Source organism: Colobus angolensis, unplaced genomic scaffold (assembly GCF_000951035.1).
Source record: "Colobus angolensis palliatus isolate OR3802 unplaced genomic scaffold, Cang.pa_1.0 Scaffold34, whole genome shotgun sequence".
In the NCBI taxonomy this organism is placed as follows: domain Eukaryota; kingdom Metazoa; phylum Chordata; class Mammalia; order Primates; family Cercopithecidae; genus Colobus; species Colobus angolensis.
This window is the reverse complement of record NW_012116710.1, coordinates 3359971-3380030: the sequence shown is the minus strand read 5'-3', so window position 1 is coordinate 3380030 and position 20060 is coordinate 3359971. Positions and strand designations below refer to the sequence as shown.

Here is a 20060-nt window from a genome sequence, read left to right as displayed (position 1 = left end):
AGAAAACTTTTAAAATAAAAACTAATACACTTTATCAACCTTGGAGGAGGCAAAGCTTTCTTCAAAAGGATATAAAAAGCACTTACTGTAAAAGAAAAATCTAGTATATCAGACAATATTGATTAGAAATGTCTGCTTATTAAGTGAATGAAAAACCACACAGAGTAAGAAAAGATATTTATAATACATGTATCTGACAAGGTATGCTTTAGAACATTTACCTAAAGTACTCAATATAAAAATGGGTGAAAGACTTGAACAGGTACTTTACAAGAAAGGATAGCCAAATGGACAACAAATACTTCTTAAAGTGCTTAATTTTTTAGACATCAGAAAAGGGGAGATTAAAAATAGAATATGATACCAACACACCCACCAGAATGGCTAATGTGAAAAAGACAGAGAACGCCAAGTACCAGTGATGGTGTGGAAGAGCTAGAACACTCACGCACTTCTGGTACAAGTATAGATTCCTAGAGCCCTGTTCAGAACTGTTGGCAACATCTCCTGAAGCTCAACATACTCTATTATTGGCTGAACCATATAGTTACCAGAAATGCATATGTTCCTTCACTAAGAGACCTACAGGACAATGTTCATAGCAGTACTATTTGCAATACTGAAAACCATCTGAATGCCCATCAACAGTAGTATAAATATGTTGTGATATATTTATACAATGAAACACTATACAGTAATGAGAATGAAGTACAATTACATTCAATAGTGTGATTAATCTCACGAATAAATGCTAAGCAAAAGAATCCAGACACAAAAGAGTAAACTATGTATAATTCTATTTACATAAAATTCAAAACCGGGCAAAACTTATCAATGAGTGAGAAACAGAATAGTCACAGGGCTTCTGGACTGCTGGTATTGTTCTGTTTTTTTTTTTCTTTTTTTTGTCTGGGTGCTAATTTCACAAGTATGTTCACTTGTGAAAATGATTTGGACATTTTTCTCCACATATATTATACTTCAATAAAAGAGTTAATTAAGAGACGATGTTCCATATGGGTCCTAGGAGTGGAGGATGATAGAAGGAAACATGCAGACAAACCAAATAAGCAAAAACTCTTCCAGTTGTGTTAAAAGGATTGTCATAGAATTTTAGGACATTCACTTAAAACTTACTCAATTCAGAACTCATCAAACAGTATTAAGGCCAGCCATGGAGGCTCACACCTGTAAACCCAGCACTTTGGGGGGCCAAGATGGGAGGACCACTTGAGGCCAAGAGTTTGAAACCAGTCTGGACAACACAGCCAGACGGTGTCTCTATAAAAAAATAACAAAAAGAGCAAAAAGAAAAAAGAGAAAAAACTGTATTAAAATTATTCTTTTTTAAAAACCAATATAAGCATTTTAATAAACTATCTGTTTTTGTAACCAGCTTCCTTGCACAATGAAGGCTAAATACATATTCAACCAAGGACTTCAAATCAGTGTAAATGGTGGAAGTAAAAATTCAAGGGTGTACATTTTATCTAAAAGATTGAAGTAGGCCAGGCACAGTGGCTCACATCTGTAAACCCAGCACTTTGAAAAGTGCAGGCAGGCGGATCACTTGAGATCAGGAGTTTGAGACCAGCCTGCCAACATGGTGAAACCCCGTCTCTACTAAAAATACTAAATTAGCCAGGCGTGGTGGTGGGTGCCTCTAATCCCAGCTACTTGGGAGGCTGAGGCAGGAGGATTGCTTGAACCCAGGGGGCAGAAGTTGCAGTGAGCTGAGACGTTGCCACTGCACTCCAGCCTCGGTGACAGAGTGAGACTCTGTCTCAAAATAAATAAATAAATAAATAAAAATAAAAAGAAGAGTCAGTAAGTAGTAAAAGTTTTGTTTTTGCTTTAGAACTGATATATTTGACTTGTATATAAGGCCTATTCTGCTTTACAAGGACACTGTATTTTAAACAATGCAGGAATTTTTTTCCCAAATTCTGAGGCCTACGTCAAGAGTGTCTTGTGTTTGGGAAGTTACTATGTTTGGATCAGCTGAGTAGTCTTTTGAGGCATTCCATTTAAATGAAATAAAGTTAGCAGGTTAAATCCATTCAAGCTACCAATTTTTTAATTACATTTTCTTTGTATCAACAATCTATTTTATAAACCTCGCTTCTTAGAAGTTACCATAATAATTTAGTACTAAAGTGTTTCTCTTTTCCAAATCTCCTCATTTTAGTTTTCTTTGGCATTTTTCTTTCTCTGTATCTTCAGCTCAGTAAATGTTCAATCAGTAATCTAAAACCTCAAATCAAGATAGCTAATCACCGAATACTATGTGCAAGGTGTTTTTTAGGCCTCACAAGAAACACATAGTATTGTGGTTCTTGAGAAGCTTACAAAAGTGAGAAATGTTTAGTAGCAGAAGGAAGTACAGAGACCATACTTGTGATAGAGATAGTAAGTACTTTAGAAATGTGGAAAAGAAGGCACTAACACGTCCTGAAATAATCAGGGATAGCTTTCCAGTAGACAAGGAGTCTGAATTATGTGGAGCCATTGGGATGATTAAGATTTGGATAGTCATCCGTATTGAAATCCCAAGAAAAAGGTACATGTCACTGTCATCAACATGCCCCTTATATTACATGATATTGCTTAAGAAATAACACTAAGTGTATATAATTGCAAAGGTGATGAGATTTTGTATGTGGCATATACCTGAAAATTGAGTTGGTTTCTCCTGAGTTAACTGTTTATATATCTTGGGTAACTGTGGCTAGAAATGTGGCTGTATCAATGGCAAACAGATCTCTTTGTAAATGGCAAAGACTTCTGTGTAAATCTGGCCATCCCAATATCAAACTTGCTTTGGTTCTTATTAGCATCATATTTTAATCCACTAAGCAAACTTGTTCAATCTATCTAATAGGTCTATAATGTTATTTACAAAACTAAAGGCAAGGCTTTAGGTAAAGTGTAGACAATAGTAAGATAATATCCAGTGATCTTAAATCAATCATACTTAATTGCTAATGCAAGCAAAATAACAAGAATAATGAGAATATTTTACTTTTTCCTAAATATCTAACTTAAAAGACCCAAGGGGAGACATTATATCTGTATTAACTTCCATTTTAAAGATAAGAAGACAGAACTGACATGCTTGGCACCTATTACATATCAGGCAATTAATACGTTAAGTGCTTCATATATTAGATATTAGCTAATTAAATAAGCTACTCTTTCTTAAACATTGCTAGCAAATAAATGTTCTGGAGGTTCAAATGAATAATGGAAGTATCAAAAGGTGGGTAGATTTGCAGAAGAAGCCAGGGATTTGGGTAACTCACAAACAAATGATGTTAAAATTAATATTCAAATGATATTCAATGAATGCTATTCGAACTAATGGAGGGACATGGTACAAATTAACTAATAGATAATTCAAAACATATTTGTGCCTGGTTTGTAGCATATCCAGTACTTGGTTTGTTTGTATTAGCATTGGTTTTAGAATAATATTTAACATACACTAAAATTTTGTTTTTTTTTTTTTTTTGGAGACGGAGTCTAGCTCTGTCGCCCAGGCTGGAGTGCAGTGGCGCGATCTCGGCTCACTGCAAGCTCCGCCTCCCGGGTTTACGCCATTCTCCTGCCTCAGCCTCCCGAGTAGCTGGGACTACAGGCGCCCGCCATCTTGCCCGGCTAGTTTTTTGTATTTTTTTTAGTAGAGACGGGGTTTCACCGTGTAGCTCAGGATGGTCTCAATCTCCTGACCTCGTGATCCACCCGTCTCGGCCTCCCAAAGTACTGGGATTACAGGCTTGAGCCACCGCGCCCGGCCAAAATTTTGTTTTTATTTGCTAAATATATTCCAGTCTCTGACCTTGGAGGAGATCAGTTTGGTACTAATAAGTCAACAAGACCTGATTATACTTCTTATGTGCTTGGCACTTGTGGAATATAGAATAAACCATGGATCTTTTCTTCAGTGACTATATGATTTGGCTTAGGGAATATACAAAACAGGAAATAATACCAGACAGTTCTAACTCAGGGTTAAATTGTGTGATAGAAGTCATAAATGTTAGAGGATTCTATTCTTTCATTTAGCAAGTATTAATGAGCACTACTATTCAGGTATTTGGAATACATCAGTGGGTGAACAAACTAGACAAAGATCTCTGCCTTCATGCGGTTAACATTCCAGGGAGGTGAAGCAGACAAGCAATACATACAATCCATCAATAAATTACATGGCATGTTAGAAGATGACAAACACTTTCTAAATAGGAAATTGTAGAGTAGAGGAGGAAGGGAAATGGGGAGGAGAGGTAATTCCCCTATCCTAGGATGGGGAAGGCCAAGGTCACCCTCACTCGAAGGTAAGATTTGAGCCAAGATTATAGGGAGTTGACAGAGGTGGCCCAGAGGATACCAGAAGAAGAGGGTTCTGGACAGGAACAAGAGCTAGGGCAGGTGCACGAAGGCAGGAGAGCATCTGGAATGTGGGAGGAACAGCAAGGAGGCCAGCATGCTTGGAGCAGAGTGGGTGGAAGAGAGAGAGAAGGAGAGAGAGAGGACCAAAGGGGTCAGTTGGGGTGGGGCAGGGGGGTAGGGGCCAGACTTGGGCTTTTGTTACAAGTGAAATGGGGAACCACTGCAGGGCTGTGGGTGGAGTGACGAATATGACACATTTGAGCATTATCCCTCTGGGTGACTGGTTGAGACTAGGCTGTTGTGAGGTTAGGATGGAAGCTGAAAACCCCATCAAGAGACTAGTATCCAGGCACAGACAGTGTCCTGGACTGGGCTGAAGGCAGTGGAAGAGGCAGAAGAGAGATATTCTGAACACATTTTCAGTTTAGAGGAGAGAGGGAGCAATGAACAGCAATGCATTCAGAGAATGCTTCACGGAGTAGAGGTTACTTGAAGCTGACCTTGAAGGACAGGGAGGATGTGAAAAGGTGGAAGAATTAGGAAAGGCATTTCAGGACATACTAGGCTTGGAGCAAGGGTGGGTCGGGCTTACTCTTGGGACAAAGAGATTAGTGTGAACAGAACAAGGCAGGCCAATACCTGGAATGTGGTGAGAAATAAGGTAAAATATATAAAGTATGCCTGGATTATGAAGAACTTTGAAAGACAGGGAAAAAGTGTCTAGATTTCATAACATTCACTATGGTGCCTTGAAAATAGGCACTCAATAAATATTATTAGACTGATAATAAAGACAGGTATTTTAGGATCACTGGCAGTTTGCACTGGATGACAACGTTTCTCATTTAGAAGGTCAGCTAAAAGGCTGTATAAAAACCTGGCATGAGGTGATGAGGAATAATTCCCTCGTAGGCAATTAACAGTTGACTTTTAAATCTGCTTTGCAGTGTTAACCACAAGTGCCACTCACCACTTGTGGGAACCTCGATCTTGTGTCGGCAATCCCTTGCTCAAATAAAAATTAAACAGTTTAAAACACTGTGTACTCAAATAGCCACGTGATCTTGATTCTGAGGTTATAAGAGTTGGATGGCAGTTGCTATCAGTTACATGTGCAATTTCTTCGTCTCTAAATTAGTTACAGGTGCAAAACTGCATTTACCAAAAACAAAACAAAAAACAAACAAAAAAAGACAATCTGGTAAAACTTTACAGAAACTTAATTCCATTCAAACAAGTCTAATTCATTATCATCTATATTTTCACAAATATTCAGCACTAGTAGATGGATATGAAGCATTTACTGGACAACCTCTAGTGCCTATTTTAAGCGTCCAAAGGGAGCTAACAGGACAGAAGCTCTGTATCACTTTTGTTGATCTCAGATAAGGAAGAAATTTACTCTGCTCAGATTTCCTCTGTCTCAAGGAATATGTACCTAACAAAAGAGCTATGAAGATTTTAGAAATTTTCCCAGGGTTATCCAAATAGAGTCATAAGTGAGAATGCTGACAAAAATAGTAATATATGACAACCTCTATGAGAGGTATAAAATTGTTTTTCATTTAATGACCCATGTTTTATGCTGCAATTGGCAGATTAAATGGATAGTTGCTGTCAGGGAGCTTTCAAGACAAGTTGTATTCCTTAGAAATAGTAGGAAAATAAAATTAAAAATGAAACCCTGTATTTTCTTGTAAACAGCTAAAGTAAATGATATTTCTTTGGGGTGTTTCCTATAATTCATAATTTTGGAGGAAAATATGAGACAAATGACAGTTTTCAGAAAAACAGTGATTTTCAGAGTCTGGAAATCTACAAAATCTGCAAAGTACTGGTGACGAAAAAAGAGGTTGATCAGAGTTAAGTCAGAAAAAAATGACAAAGCTAGAGCCATACTCAGAAAAAAATTAATACGGACAATAGTGACATTCAAGAAAAAGGACTAGAATTCTAATTACATGTGAAATTATGGAAGTCAGGGTCAGGCTGTGATGGCTCACGCCTGTAATCCCAGCACTTTGGGAGGTTGAGGCAGGAGAATTCCTTGAGCCCAGGAGTTCAAGACCAGCCTGGGCAATATGGAGAAATCCTGTCTCTACAAAAATTACAAAAATTTGCTGGGTGTGGTGAGGTATGTCTGTAGTCCCAGCTACTAGTGAGGCTGAGGTGGGAGGATCACCTGAGCCCAGGGAGGTTGAGGCTGTGGTGAGCTGTGATTATCATGCCTCTGTACTCCAGCCTGGGTGACAGAGTGAGGCTCTGTCCCCGCCCCCCCCCCACACACACACAAAAGAGCTGTGTCAATAACTCAAATCTTTTCTGGACTTCTACTTCAGTGTATGAAAAACATTATAATCTAAGTTTCTCAATGCCTCTGAGAAGAAAACATGTAATTGTCACTCTCATTTAGGCCAAAAGAATAATTTCAATTTCTTCATAGACAAATATTTAAGAAAGTGGGAGATAATTTCATCATTTAAAAAAATTAGACACGAAGATGCTTTCTCTAAGTTTGATCATCTCCTTCTCTTTTTTTTTTTTTTTTTTTTTTTTTTTTGAGACGGAGTCTGGCGCCCAGGCTGGAGTGCAATGGCCGGATCTCAGCTCACTGCAAGCTCCGCCTCTTGGGTTTACGCCATTCTTCTGCCTCAGCCTCCCGAGTAGCTGGGACTACAGGCGCCCGCCAAATCGCCCGGCTAGTTTTTTGTATTTTTTAGTAGAGACGGGGTTTCACCGTGTTAGCCAGGATGGTCTCGATCTCCTGACGTCATGATCCGCCCGTCTCGGCCTCCCAAAGTGCTGGGATTACAGGCTTGAGCCACCGCGCCCGGCCGATCATCTCCTTCTCAAAACATGCACAGGAAATCATGCAGATGCCCCACATCATTCATATAACTGCCACTTACTCTTGTGCAATAAAGAGTTCTGCAGTTTTTGTTTTTCCATATTCCTTAAAATTTAGGTGTTTTTTTTTGAGATGGAGTCTCGCTCTGTTGCCCAGGCTGGAGTGCAGTGGCGCAATCTCAGATCACTGCAACCTCCACCTCCCGGGTTCACGCCATTCTCCTGCCTTAGCCTCCCGAATAGCTGGGACTACAGACAACCGCCACCACACCTGGCCAATTTTTTTGTGTTTTCAGTAAAGACGGGGTTTCACCGTGTTAGCCAGGATGGTCTTGATCTCCTGACCTTGTGATCCGCCCGCCTCGGCCTCCCAAAATGCTGGGATTACAGGCATGAGCCACCACGCCCAGCCTTTTCTTTTCTTTTCTTTTTTTAAATCAGAGCCTTCTATTCTAGCCACAAGTGATTAATGCTACCAGGCTAAAGCAATAAATTCCATATAGGGCTTTAGATCTACTTTCACAAGTATTGTGTCATTTAATCCTCCTGTTAATCCTGTGTGTTGTTAATATATGTGGAAACAGAAGGCCAGAGAAGAAAAATGGCATGTTTAAATTCACACAGCAAATATGTGGCCAAGATAGGATTGGTCCTTATATTCCCTGGTACTACATGGGTCCCTTTAAACTTCTGGAAAGGCGAAAATTTTAGTTATCTAAATGTTTCTGAATATATAGTTGCCTGGAGCTATGTAACCACAGATTAAGTATCCCTCAATAAAAATGGCGTGCAATCAATCACTCACTCCTATCTCAGGAGAGACTCATTTTGAAGGATTGTCTATTGCAGCATTTATCATGTCTCTAAGGCATATTTCCATTGCTCAATCAGCTCCAAAGGACAAGTGTGTCATCATCTTTCAAGGCTCTGGTGCAACAACTTAAAATTGTAGAATTCACACAGGACTAAGTCTGGCACTCAAAGCAGGAGGCATATTCAGCTTGAGCTTGTGGAAGCTTCCCTTCAATCTCGCCAATTTTTACTGGTGGAAATGGTTTCAGAGCCAGCATGAGGTTACTTGGGGTTGCTTGAGGAGCTCTTGATAAAAAAAAGAAAGGGGAATAATATAAAGGGGTTACAGCAACGATGGAGCCTTGGAAAAAGCATGGAATTCCTCTTTGGGCATAAAGTATAGTGGAGATTTTTAATCTCTTGAATATAACCAATCTACCTGGATATCTGAGTCATTCACACGAAATGTGCCACTTTTTCTTAATAGCAGTACCCAACTATTTGCAACACTCCCAATTTCACTTTGCCTATGATCAGGAAGAAGAAGCATGTAAGAGGACTACTGTACCCAGGCCAAATACCTCATCTCCACAGTGTTCAACTCTGCTGGCCTCCCCTAATGATGATCATATATCTAATTTATTTTTAAGTCTGTCTGTTTTGGAAGAGGTGGAGCAATTATTTAAAGGTCATTTACAAATTACAGTAGGAGTAACAATCACAGGTCTTTGGCCTTTAGGAACTCACATTTTTAACAGAGAAACAGTGCTTATGAAGAAGGAGTAGCCAGAGACCCTGTAAGACAAGGGTTAAATTATTGGTACAAAATATCATGTTTTAATTGCTAATAATTTCATTCTGTACCATGTTAATTAGGAAGAAAAGTACTGGATCATTCTTTTTTTTTTTTTTTTTTTTTTTTTTTTGAGGCGGAGTCTCGCTCTGTTGCCCAGACTGGAGTGCAGTGGCCAGATCTCAGCTCACTGCAAGCTCTGCCTCCCGGGTTTACGCCATTCTCCTGCCTCAGCCTCCCGAGTAGCTGGGACTACAGGCGCCTGCCATCTCGCCCGGCTAGTTTTTGTATTTTTAGTAGAGACGGGGTTTCACCGTGTTAGCCAGGATGGTCTCGATCTCCTGACCTCGTGATCCGCCCGTCTCGGCCTCCCAAAGTGCTGGGATTACAGGCTTGAGCCACCGCGCCCGGCCGGATCATTCTTTTAGAGGAAATTGAGACTCAAAAAAATTAAACTCAGGGTAAATTCAAAGCATAAAATTAGAGATTAGCACAGAATGAAAACTAACTTGAATCACATAACCATCCCTTACCACAAATAGTACTTGCCTCTCAGTTAACCTATTTTGTTGATATTTGTTGTACTGCATTGTAGACATGTTCTTTTAAAATAGACAAAACTATCAAATTTTGACTCAAGAACTATTTCACAGTATAGCCAGGACATTCTGCCCTGAGGCAGGCTAAATTAATAACTGAAGAAAGATAGCAACAATGTTTATGGCTTGCAGAAAAACAAAATAACAGCATTTTATGGAAAAAAACAAAACTCCTAGCTAAGAGGCTTAGATGATAGAAATACATGTTGAAACAAATTACTGTAATAAAATAAAACAGTATTTCAGGAAACATTTCTTACTAATTTTTAAAAAGCTTTATATTTTTAAAATGATGACTAATATGTTCAAACTTCAGGCTTCCAGGAAAACGAAAAGGTTAAAATCTATTTCAGCAATTAAGTGACTTAATTTTAATGCTTTAGCACCTATATTATAAAACATGAATCACACTAGTTAACAATCTATTTTTACATAGATCTGAGAAGAGAAAAATAAAATGAATAGAAATAAAGACATCAATATGAGACAAAACAAAACAGAAAAAGCGGTGCTAAGAAACTCCAGTAGAAGGAGCTGTAGAAATGGAGAACTTACATTTTGCAATGGCCAAGAAAGAAATATTGAAAAGGAGGTATCTGATTCTGACACACCTGAAGAGAAGTAATAGGTAGTCACTTACAATAGGCATTTACTGTTTGAGGAACCTCATTTTCTTTATGCATAAAATATGATGCTTGGAACAGATCTTTTTCAAGGTTCCGACAATCCATTCTGCAATGCATTGGGCACTATGCTAGGAGGCATCCTCAGAAATCTAATAAAGAGCATCACTTGGTACCATATTCTGGGAACTTACAATTCTTTGGGAGAGCTAAAGTGCACACACAGTATCTAGATTTCAAAGTAGAACAGAAAAGAACTGAGAGTACTTCAAGAGGAATAAAAGTGCTGCAAGAGGGATAAAAACCGTTATGAGAGATCTCTAACACACAAGATGAAAAGAGGAAAAAGTGAGCCTTCAAGTCTAAAAAGCCCTTATGTATTCTTGGGAAATCTACGCAAACTCAGGAAATAAAAATGAACAGGATTGTTTTTGGATATAACTATACCTTTAGCACTTAAAATTCAGGAAACGGGAGCCATGCACAGACATAAAATACAGATTAGGTTAGGTTTCCTTTTTTAAGGATCTGAATATGTTTTTAAGTGAATGTGATAGCAGTGAGCTAAGCATTAAAATACTGGCGTGTACACATGATACTATTAAAACAAACATAACTTGGAAGACAAACTACAAGAGCAATTTTACCCTTACATAAATGCCCCCACGTCCCCAATAGCCATATCTGGAAGGAACTTTACCTTGTGATATGTTTGCAGACAATGTATCAGTGAAGGAATCGCTTTCTGGGTCAATAGGAGAATCTCCCAGAGTTTCACCCATAACAGCATGGAATAGGGGTTTGCTGTAATTCACACTGATACTTTGTCTATATCTAGCAAAAGATCAATCCGTTAAAAGAAAAAGACTTGAAGTAATAGAATTTGTGAATACACCCATGAGTCAAGACATCAGTTTCCAAATATTTGGGAGAGATGGGAATAAACACAAAAAGGACTGGGCTTGAATTGGCTGGCACTGTCCTGTTAGGAGCCAGCTGTGACAAAAAGTTGTGTCATAATGTTGTTCACTGCTTTGGCAAGACTTGGTACATTACAGGGAAAATATTGCCACACTGTCTCGCCAGTGACCCACATGTTCAGTGTCTTGTGAGGGGTGTGAACTATACTGTATTTAGAATTATCAGAGCAGAGACTGTTCAATATCCACTTGCATTTTTTATTGTCGTAAAATTCACATCAATTCCTTCTTAAATGGAAAACTTTAAATCTCTTGCTTATGAAATACCAGAAAGCTTATTTGGGCAAAGTTTTCTTCCGATGTCTATTCCTGGTTGAATCTCTAATCATGTTGTTTGAAGAAAATTTTGGAATTCAAATACATATCCATAGTTTAAACGTTGGTATCAGCATGCTACCGAAATGTTATATTCCTAAGGTACTTATTCTACTGATTTGTGAAGCCCAAAATGATACTGACTGCTATCCAAATTCTGTAAAATTAAATAGTTGAGAGAATGAAGAAGGGTTTGATATGGTTTCAATTTAAATATCGGGTTTGCTTTCTTAAAAACTTCAGCTTATCCATCAATAGCAACTACAGCAATGTTACATCAGCTGATGTTTGAACATCAATTGATGTTTAAATAAGTGCTATGTCATAATGAAAAAATGGGGTTCTCTGTGAGAAGAGTAACACATCACCAGAAAAAAATAGACTTACGCTGTTAGGTTGGCAAGGAATTGTGGTTGGTTTTGTAATCAGGAAAAAGCTGGCTTCTTGCTCAAGGCCTTTGCCCTTTTTGGCAAGGAGAGACACTCACTGTGCCAAATTACTGATGTGGGAGCAGGTCTTGTCACATGAGTGGCCTACTAGAATTGCAGTGACTTTGCGGACTTTCAAAGATGTCCCCACATAGGGCAGTATATGAGAAGCCAATAATTCTCTGAATTATATTTATCCTGATATTCCCTGAGTAAAATAAATATATATCTGGTTAATCTACATTGAGTAACTATTCATTCTTCAAGGGGACTAGTAAAAGTGTCCCTGTCAATCATGGTGCAAGAGCTTGATGGGGAAATGCTGGCTGGCTCTGAACAGCACAGAATAAAGTGGGGAGTTGGGCAACTGTGCCATTAAACCCCAAAACATCTTTATTAAGGCAATCCAAGTTAAAGCAAAACTTGGGTTTGCTAATTTGTCCAAATGACTGCAGTGATTACAGTTGTGTAAAATTAGTCTTCTCTATATTCAGTTGAATTCTCAATAAAGGTGCTTCTCCTTCCCTCCCCATGCTTGGAAATTTACTTATACTACAAAGTAATCCAGACACAATGGCACCATATTTAAGGATATGACTGAATCGAACTCCAGTCCTACACCAGTCTCTGTTACTCTTTGGCAACATACAGATGCAGTCTTTCCACCTGTCCTCAAAGAGAATCACTTCTGGACTCTTCACCTACTGCTACTTCTATTCTCTTTTTTCTCAGACACCATTCAACTTCTGAGTCTACTGGGTAGTGAGGCCTTCTAAGCCTCTAATAGTTCCCATACTGTGCTTTAGCTTCTGAAACATAAGATTACATATTCTAACAGTGTATTATTCCATAGCATCAGAATCTGATAACACCTACTCCTATAGCACCCACCACATTCTGACATTCCTTCTTCCCCCAGACTATATTTTACTTGAAAGCAAAAACCTGTCTTACTCATTGTATTTCATGCATTTGTTTGTTCAACAAATATTAATTGCCAATATAATATGTGGTAAGCCTAAAGCTAGGTGCTAGGCATACAATGATGAACAAAATGGATGTGTCAAAAAACAGTCAATTAGCAAAAACTACAATTTTAATAAACACAGAGCCTGCCACATAGCAGCTCAGTAAATGTTGCTTACACTTTTGGCAGCATACACAAACCAAGCAACACACAAAGCATCCTTACATTACTAATAAAACAGTTATACAATGTGGATTAATCATATTTTATGTTAATGATAGTCACACTGCAGTGCTAGATCACTTAAGAAATAACTTGCTCACATGGACATTCAAATGAATGAAAATAAAGATGGATGAGCCAATCTCCCATCTGTATCTTATTATGTATCTGTTTTGTCTTTAGATACTGAAAAGACTTATTTTTACATTTATCCATCCTATCATTCGTCAAATACCTACTAAGCACCAGGTATTGATCTAGGCTTAGGCGGTAAATAATAAGCCAAGGTGTCTATACTTTATGAGTTCCCATGTAACTGTATCAAAATTATCCAAATATACTTAAAAGAGTGTTCTTCTCATTTGCTTAAACCTGAAGGTCAATTGGTATGCACTGATATGAGAAATAATATATTTGTTTAAGTAGAGTCATTACTATTAGTAAACAGTATATGATCATCTGATAATTTATAAGACATGCATGTGACTATCCCTATCTTCAAAGCCTTAAGATTCCCCCAGTGTCCTGCCCTTTAAAATATTGATTGGAAGGATATTATAACAAGATACATAAAAGAGCATGCTGGTGATTTACATGATAAGATCTTAGAACTTCAGATCTTGCCTAGGGTGCTCTGCACACCAATGGGTTGTCAGCACTGTGCACATCAATGCAGCAGTCTATTGCTATTCATCCTATGGACAGTCCCCTTGCAGGAGAGTCCTTGGTGATGTTGCAGAGTGAGGACAAGTGGTGAAAGGCCACTTTCCTTATGCACTAGGTATTTCTTCTGTTGAGGGATGTAGGGTTCTGTGCAATGTAGAGGTTGAGAAGAGGGCCATCTCTCCTAGGACTTTGGAGACAGAAGGGTATGGATGTGACTTTGAGTACACCACCACAGCCTCAGCAGAAGTAAGAATGGGGATAATGAGGAATTATTCTATAATGAGGAGGATGAAAAGTTAACTGTACCCCAGTTTGTGACATTTGAAAAAATTGATCGTTTGGTATTAGAGAAAGCTACTCTTCAACATTTAGTCTTCAATATTACTTCACAAGACCTGTCTTAGGCTAAAAGAATCTGAATATTGCTCAGCCAAAAAAACTCTCCACACTTTGGTACTTTTAGGAGAAGGCAATTCAACCAATAAAAGCTGTGAATGATTCAATAACAAAAAGTAAGAAAATGTCTAAAAATCTATAGTTAATAAAATCATGGTATTGAACCTATACAGTTATTTTTAGCATTATTTGGTATTGGGATGACTTATATAAAATATTCCCATAATACAGAATATTAAATATTTTGGAGCTATATTATTCTTGAAGGCTAATGAAAACTTTGCTCTTTTTTTGCTATAAATTTGGAATTTATTCTCTAGAATAAATTTGAATTTTTAAAATTGCTTAAATTGCTTTTTCTTTTGTGTGAAATAAGCTATGTCAGTATTGGTATAAAATTGTATGTACAGTATTTTTTTCTTTTGCTCATTTTAAAATCTGCTTCATTTAATTCTATAAGTGCTACTACCACTTACGCTAGCTTCTAAAAGGCTAGGAGTTTATATCTCATTGTATCCCTAGAACCTAGCACAGAGTCTCTGGTTAGCATTAAAACACACATATTGTTTTTGTTGATGATGAGAGTAATGAAAGAACAGCACATCCATATCATATGTATCATTCAAGAAGGAGTTTAGAGATCTAATGAAATGATAATAGCATCCATTTTCTTCTTGTTCCAATTAAGATGTAAATTTCTGGATGATGCTCCAATGGAAGCCAGACAATTGCTAACAAGCAGTATAACCACCCAAGCTCATTTCTCCCCCTACCCAAAAGAATGGCTGCCTTTTCCTAGTGCAATTAAGACTGGCTTGGAACCTTATTTTCAAGTGGTGATTGCGTCAGTTCAGGGTTTCTTCATAGTCACAGGGGAGATACAACATGGGAGAAATGCTGAGCCAATGAGACACTCCTTTGAGAAGAACAAATAATCCTGTATCCTGGATGTAAATTTCATCACAACTATCACAGCAAGCCGGATATTCCCATAAAAGCAGACAAAGGAAGGTCAATGTTCAATGCATCTGTGCCGCTTTTTGAAAATTTTTTAAATTAAAGAAAATTTTGACAGGGGTCTTGCTATGTTGCCCAAGCTAGTCTCCAACTCCTGGGCTCAAGTGATCCCCCTGCCTCAGCCTCCAGAGTAGCTAGGACTTCAGATGCTCACCACCACACTCAGCTGTGTCATTTTCTTTTTTTTGAGACAGGGTCTCACTCTGTCCCTCAGGCTGGGGTGCAGTGGCACAATCTAGGCTCACTGCAAACTACCTCCACCTCCCAGGTTCAAGACATTCTCCTGTCTCAGTCTCCCGTGTGTCATTTTTTTGAAAGGTGAATCCATTCTTCTTTAACCAAAAACTGTAATTTTGTTCAGATTTTCAAAAGTAATATATTTTATGGACATAATTATATTAAACAACTATATTGTTTTGATTTAAAGAAAAATAATGCTGCTGGGTGCAATGGCTCACACCTGTAATCCCAGCACTCTGGGTGGCTGAGGCAAGAGGATCCCTTGAGCACAGGAGTTGGAGACCAGCCTGGGCAACAGAATGAGACCCTGTCTCTACAAAAAAATAAAATAATTGGCCAGGCATGGTGGCATCTGCCTGTAGTGTCAGTTACTTGAGAGACTGAGGCAGGAGGGCTGCTTGAGCCCAGGAGACCGAGGTGCAGTGAGCTGTAATTGCATCACTGCACTCCAGCCTGGGTGACAGAGTGAGACCCTGTCTTAAGAAAAAAGAAGCCAACAACTCCAGTAAATGTGTATTTGGTATCAAAAAAAAAAAAAAAAAAAGGTCTTCTTAACTCAGAAGCAGTAGAAAAGAACACTGACATTGGAGCCAGAAAGTCTAGGTTTTAAATTCTTGCCTGGGCTCAGTCACAAATTTACTGTGTCAACTCTTTGGGTCCACATTTCTTATCTCTAGAATCAGAAAAAGGCCTTTTCACAAAACAGAATAATTCTTAAGGTCTTTTTGAGTTTTAATGTTGAGACACTGAATAATATGATTGTAATTCATTTATTTAAAATTTAATGGAAATCCTCCATATTGTATACTTATTCACGTTCCAATCCTGAGTTACTATTTCCTTTTCATATCTGACTCATACATGGGTGACAGTATAAAAGGCACTTTCATCTGAAAAAAGTGTCTGATGGTAAATTAAAAGTCTCAAAAGGAAAGAATGAACCGAAAACTTCCTTTTCTGCCCCCTTCAAAAGTTAACTTGCCTCCAATACCTGAAAAAGAGCCTAACCTGTCTAACCACTTTCTAGGGATCAACTAAACACTTTTCAGATTCCTCTAAGTTTGAACCAAAGACCTTATGGTAACTTGTCGTTGCATGTAATATCTGAAATTCTCTAGTAAGCTGTTTTCTAGCATAGTGAAATACCATGAGCTATATTATCAACTGACACATTTTCATGTTGTGGGAAACCTAAACCTCTAAAACATGCATCTTTTTCAGTTTTCAGATTTTATCAATGAATTTTTCAAGATCAGTTATATGGAGGTTTATTGGGTAGCACATCCTGTCACTGGTGAAGCACAATGGGAATTCACAAAGGTTCTACAGCAAGCATAGAGCCGTGGAGCTGCACTCAGGTTCACCTGGTGTGACTTACCAGTTCTGTGACTGTACTAAAGGAAATTTATGGACTGTTGAAATCACGGGCTCACGAAACTTAATAAGAGGGAGATTAGCATATTCCAACTCTTAATTTTTGATATAAGAAAAATGAGTTCCAGAGGAATGAAATGATTTGCCCAAAGCATGACCTAGATAAACTAGCAGCAGAGTTTGAGCTAGAAATCAGGTTTCTCAATTCCCAGTCCAAAGCTCCAAACGGGGCTCTATCTCATTAAAATAATGCAGTAAGATGTTCAAATCAATTCTTCAGGTCAATGATCCTTAGTGCCAACAGTCATGGTGGAAGTCATCAGCATGAAAGCATTTTTCTACGATGAATCACTTAATGTGGAGGAATTACCTATGAAAATGTCATTGTTCACCACAGAGTTTAGATATGGTGCTCTCTATAAAGTAAGTACTCAGTTATGACTTGGTAATTAAAATTTGATAATATTTGAACGTCAGTTCACAGAGCCATTTTGCTGACAAACGTTCTCTTGCCTCATTCACAGATTCTTCATGAGTCATCCCAGCATGCTGGGGTTCTTCTGGTATGACGTTTTTGTTTCAATTGACAAAGTTCCTTGCTCTTATGAAAATGATCACATTACTATTTGAAAATTTCTACTTCGAGGTAATAATACTCTAAAAAAAAACACCTTGGAGCTGTATAGTGTTTTTATTTCATTTGAAACTCTCAACAATGCTGGGAGGTTATTCAAAGCAAAAGAAGAAAATAATAACAACTATTGAATAGGGTTTCAATGTGGAACCAGGTAATAGTTTTTGGCAGTAAAGCTTTGAGTAATTTGTCTTTATTCAAAATGAATCAACAGTCAAACAGACCTGGGTTTGCATTCAAGCCTTGTTATGTTTCTGTATTCTTATCTTTTTGGAGTTGTGAGAATTAGAGATGATTTAAATAAATCAATGCCTGGAACAGAGTAGGCTCTTAAAATTATATTATGAATTCTTATAATTAAATCTTTAAATCTCATACATGATACTTTAGTAAAGCAATAAGAGCAGTCATCAAGCAACACTCTTCTAGCTCTTATGTTAAAAGGAGCTACATAAATATGTTTCAGGAAGAGGTGGTATACAGAGTATGAAATCTTCAAAAACAAGTACAAGTTTTTAAAGTTCACTTAGTGGAAGTACACATATTTTCTTCATAACAAATAGAGATTTGACTGAAAATAAAATGTAACTGTGAAATCAGTACATAATAAACTTAATTTTGATGGTAATTAAACCACAGGCAACACAGAGTATATTTTATGTTTATTTTCCAGTAAGATTCATCAGTCCATTAATAGTAGATTAGTTCAGTCTAAAAGTTTGTCTCTAACAATCTTTATTAGGCACATTATAAATTCTGTCCCAATCTAGAACTTTACATTTGAACTTATAGAATACATCTTAAAGCAGCATTAGTAAAAGTAAGAAGACTTGAAAATACAAACTAGCTTTAAGTAAGTTTCAGATTCCACATTTACTGAGTGCCTACTCTGTCAAGGGCTGTGCTAAGTCTTTTAAACTATAAAAATTTGTCTAGACTTTATAAAAATTCTGTGAGATTGGCTGGGTTGGTGGTTCACACCTGTAATCCCAGAACTTTGGGAGGCCGAAGTGGGTGGATCACCTGAGGTCAGGAGTTTGAGACCAGCCTGGCCAACATGGCAAAACCCTGTCTCTACTAAAAATATAAAAACGAGCTGGGTGTGGTGGTACATGCTTGTAACCCCAGCTACTCAAGAGGCTGAGGCACGAGAAGTGCTTGAAGTTGGGAGGCGGAGGTTGTAGTGAGCCAAGTTTGTCCCACTGCACTCCAGCCTGGATGACAGAGCAAGATTCTGTCTCAAAAATAAAAATAAAAATAAAAATTCTATGAGATTGAATGGTAGCCCCATTTCACAAAAAGCAAACAAGCTCAGAAAGAATGAGGATGATGTTATGACTAGATGATGGGCTGCTAAATACCAAGCAATATAGTTAAGTATCACATAACTAGGAAAAGAGTAATAAATAAGACTGAGCCTCAATTCTCAAGCCATTTTCCTACTTTTAGTAAAGAGGATAAGACAAGTACAATGCACTCTGATGTACGAGTAGGTGGCTTGAGAGAAGTGTAAACGATCATGACCATTACTGGAGTACTTTCTGTTGAGCTGTGTATTCTGCCTCTACTGTAGTACTCGCCACTGACTTGAGGCACTCAACCCTGTGAAGTCATTTACTATCACCATTTTACAGATAAAGAAATTGAGTTTTGAGATCACATAGCTAATAAGAGGCAGAGAAGGGATTTAAACCAGATGCAATGGAGTGCAAAAGATGTTCAGAGATGAACAGAGCCCTTCTGACTGGGCATGGAGATGGAAGGAATCCAAAAAGGCTTCAGGAAAGAGAGGAAATTTGAGATGAGCCTGAAAGATAGAGAAGCTTTGGATGGCAGGAGCAAGGAAAGGGAACAGAGTGAAGAAAGGCAAGACTGAACCAAGAGAGAAGAGTGAGAATGAATTAGGGGAATGAGAATCCACAGTATTGGGCACCTGTGGGATGTGCTGGGATAGAAATTTCCAAGGGCTACTAGGCAGTGAATTCAGATCAACACAGGGGAGCCAAAAACAACAAACGTGTCTTAGACCTACTGTTTAAGGCTGGCAGAGTTTTGTGCGCACATCATTAAATAATACTGTACGTGTGTAGGATAGGATAAAAGAAATCTCTTTAGTAAAGATACTGAATTTCAAATGAAGTACAATACAGTTTACATATGTTAAATCTTTGTATTTGAAAGCTTGGTGGTTTTTAAAAACACTAGAGTGTTTTCTAGTCTTTATATCTTCTTTCCTCAAAGGAAACATTTTTATTTTCCTTGAAGGAAAGAATACATTGCTGCTTTTCTATCTGAAAAGGTAGGGGTTTTTTTGTTTAAAAACAAAACAAAACAAAACACCTTTCATTATTATAGAACCAACCTGCATTCATTGTTAAAAATTAGAAAATACAGACTGGTAAAAACATAATCATTATATTTCCACTACCAGAGACAACCAATATTGAACTCTTAATGTTTATGTATCTGGGTCTTTTTCTGGGCATAGGTATGATCATATGTATACAGAGATACATAAGCATGTACATATATACATATATACACAGCATGTGTATTCTTTAATCAAAATGAGATATGGTAGTTCCTGGTAGTCCTCTGCTTTTTAAAGTTAACAATCTCCATCTTTTCATTTAATTACATTTTCATTTCAAGCAATACCCAGTTCATATTTACATTTCCCCAGTTGACCCCAAATGTTCTTTACAATTGGTTTGTTTCTAACCCTAATCTAATCCAGTATGATGAAATGCATTTGGCTGTATGTTTATAAGCCTT

The 20060-nt window shown here is 37.8% G+C and overlaps 1 protein-coding gene across 3 annotated transcripts in view; it reads right to left on the bottom strand.

Annotated features, from left to right (window-relative positions):
• The window catches only part of PPARG (peroxisome proliferator-activated receptor gamma), a 153284-nt gene that overhangs the window by 79280 nt on the left and 53944 nt on the right, over window positions 1–20060 (bottom strand). The window contains exon 1 of one of the 3 annotated variants that reach the window (XM_011952320.1): window positions 10747–10951. The exons of the other annotated variants lie outside the window; for them this stretch is intronic. Within the exon in view, the coding sequence (XP_011807710.1) occupies window positions 10747–10828 (82 nt within the window). The 5' untranslated portion in view covers window positions 10829–10951. Of the gene's footprint in view, window positions 1–10746; window positions 10952–20060 lie in introns of those variants that run through there. 3 annotated transcript variants of the gene reach the window in all.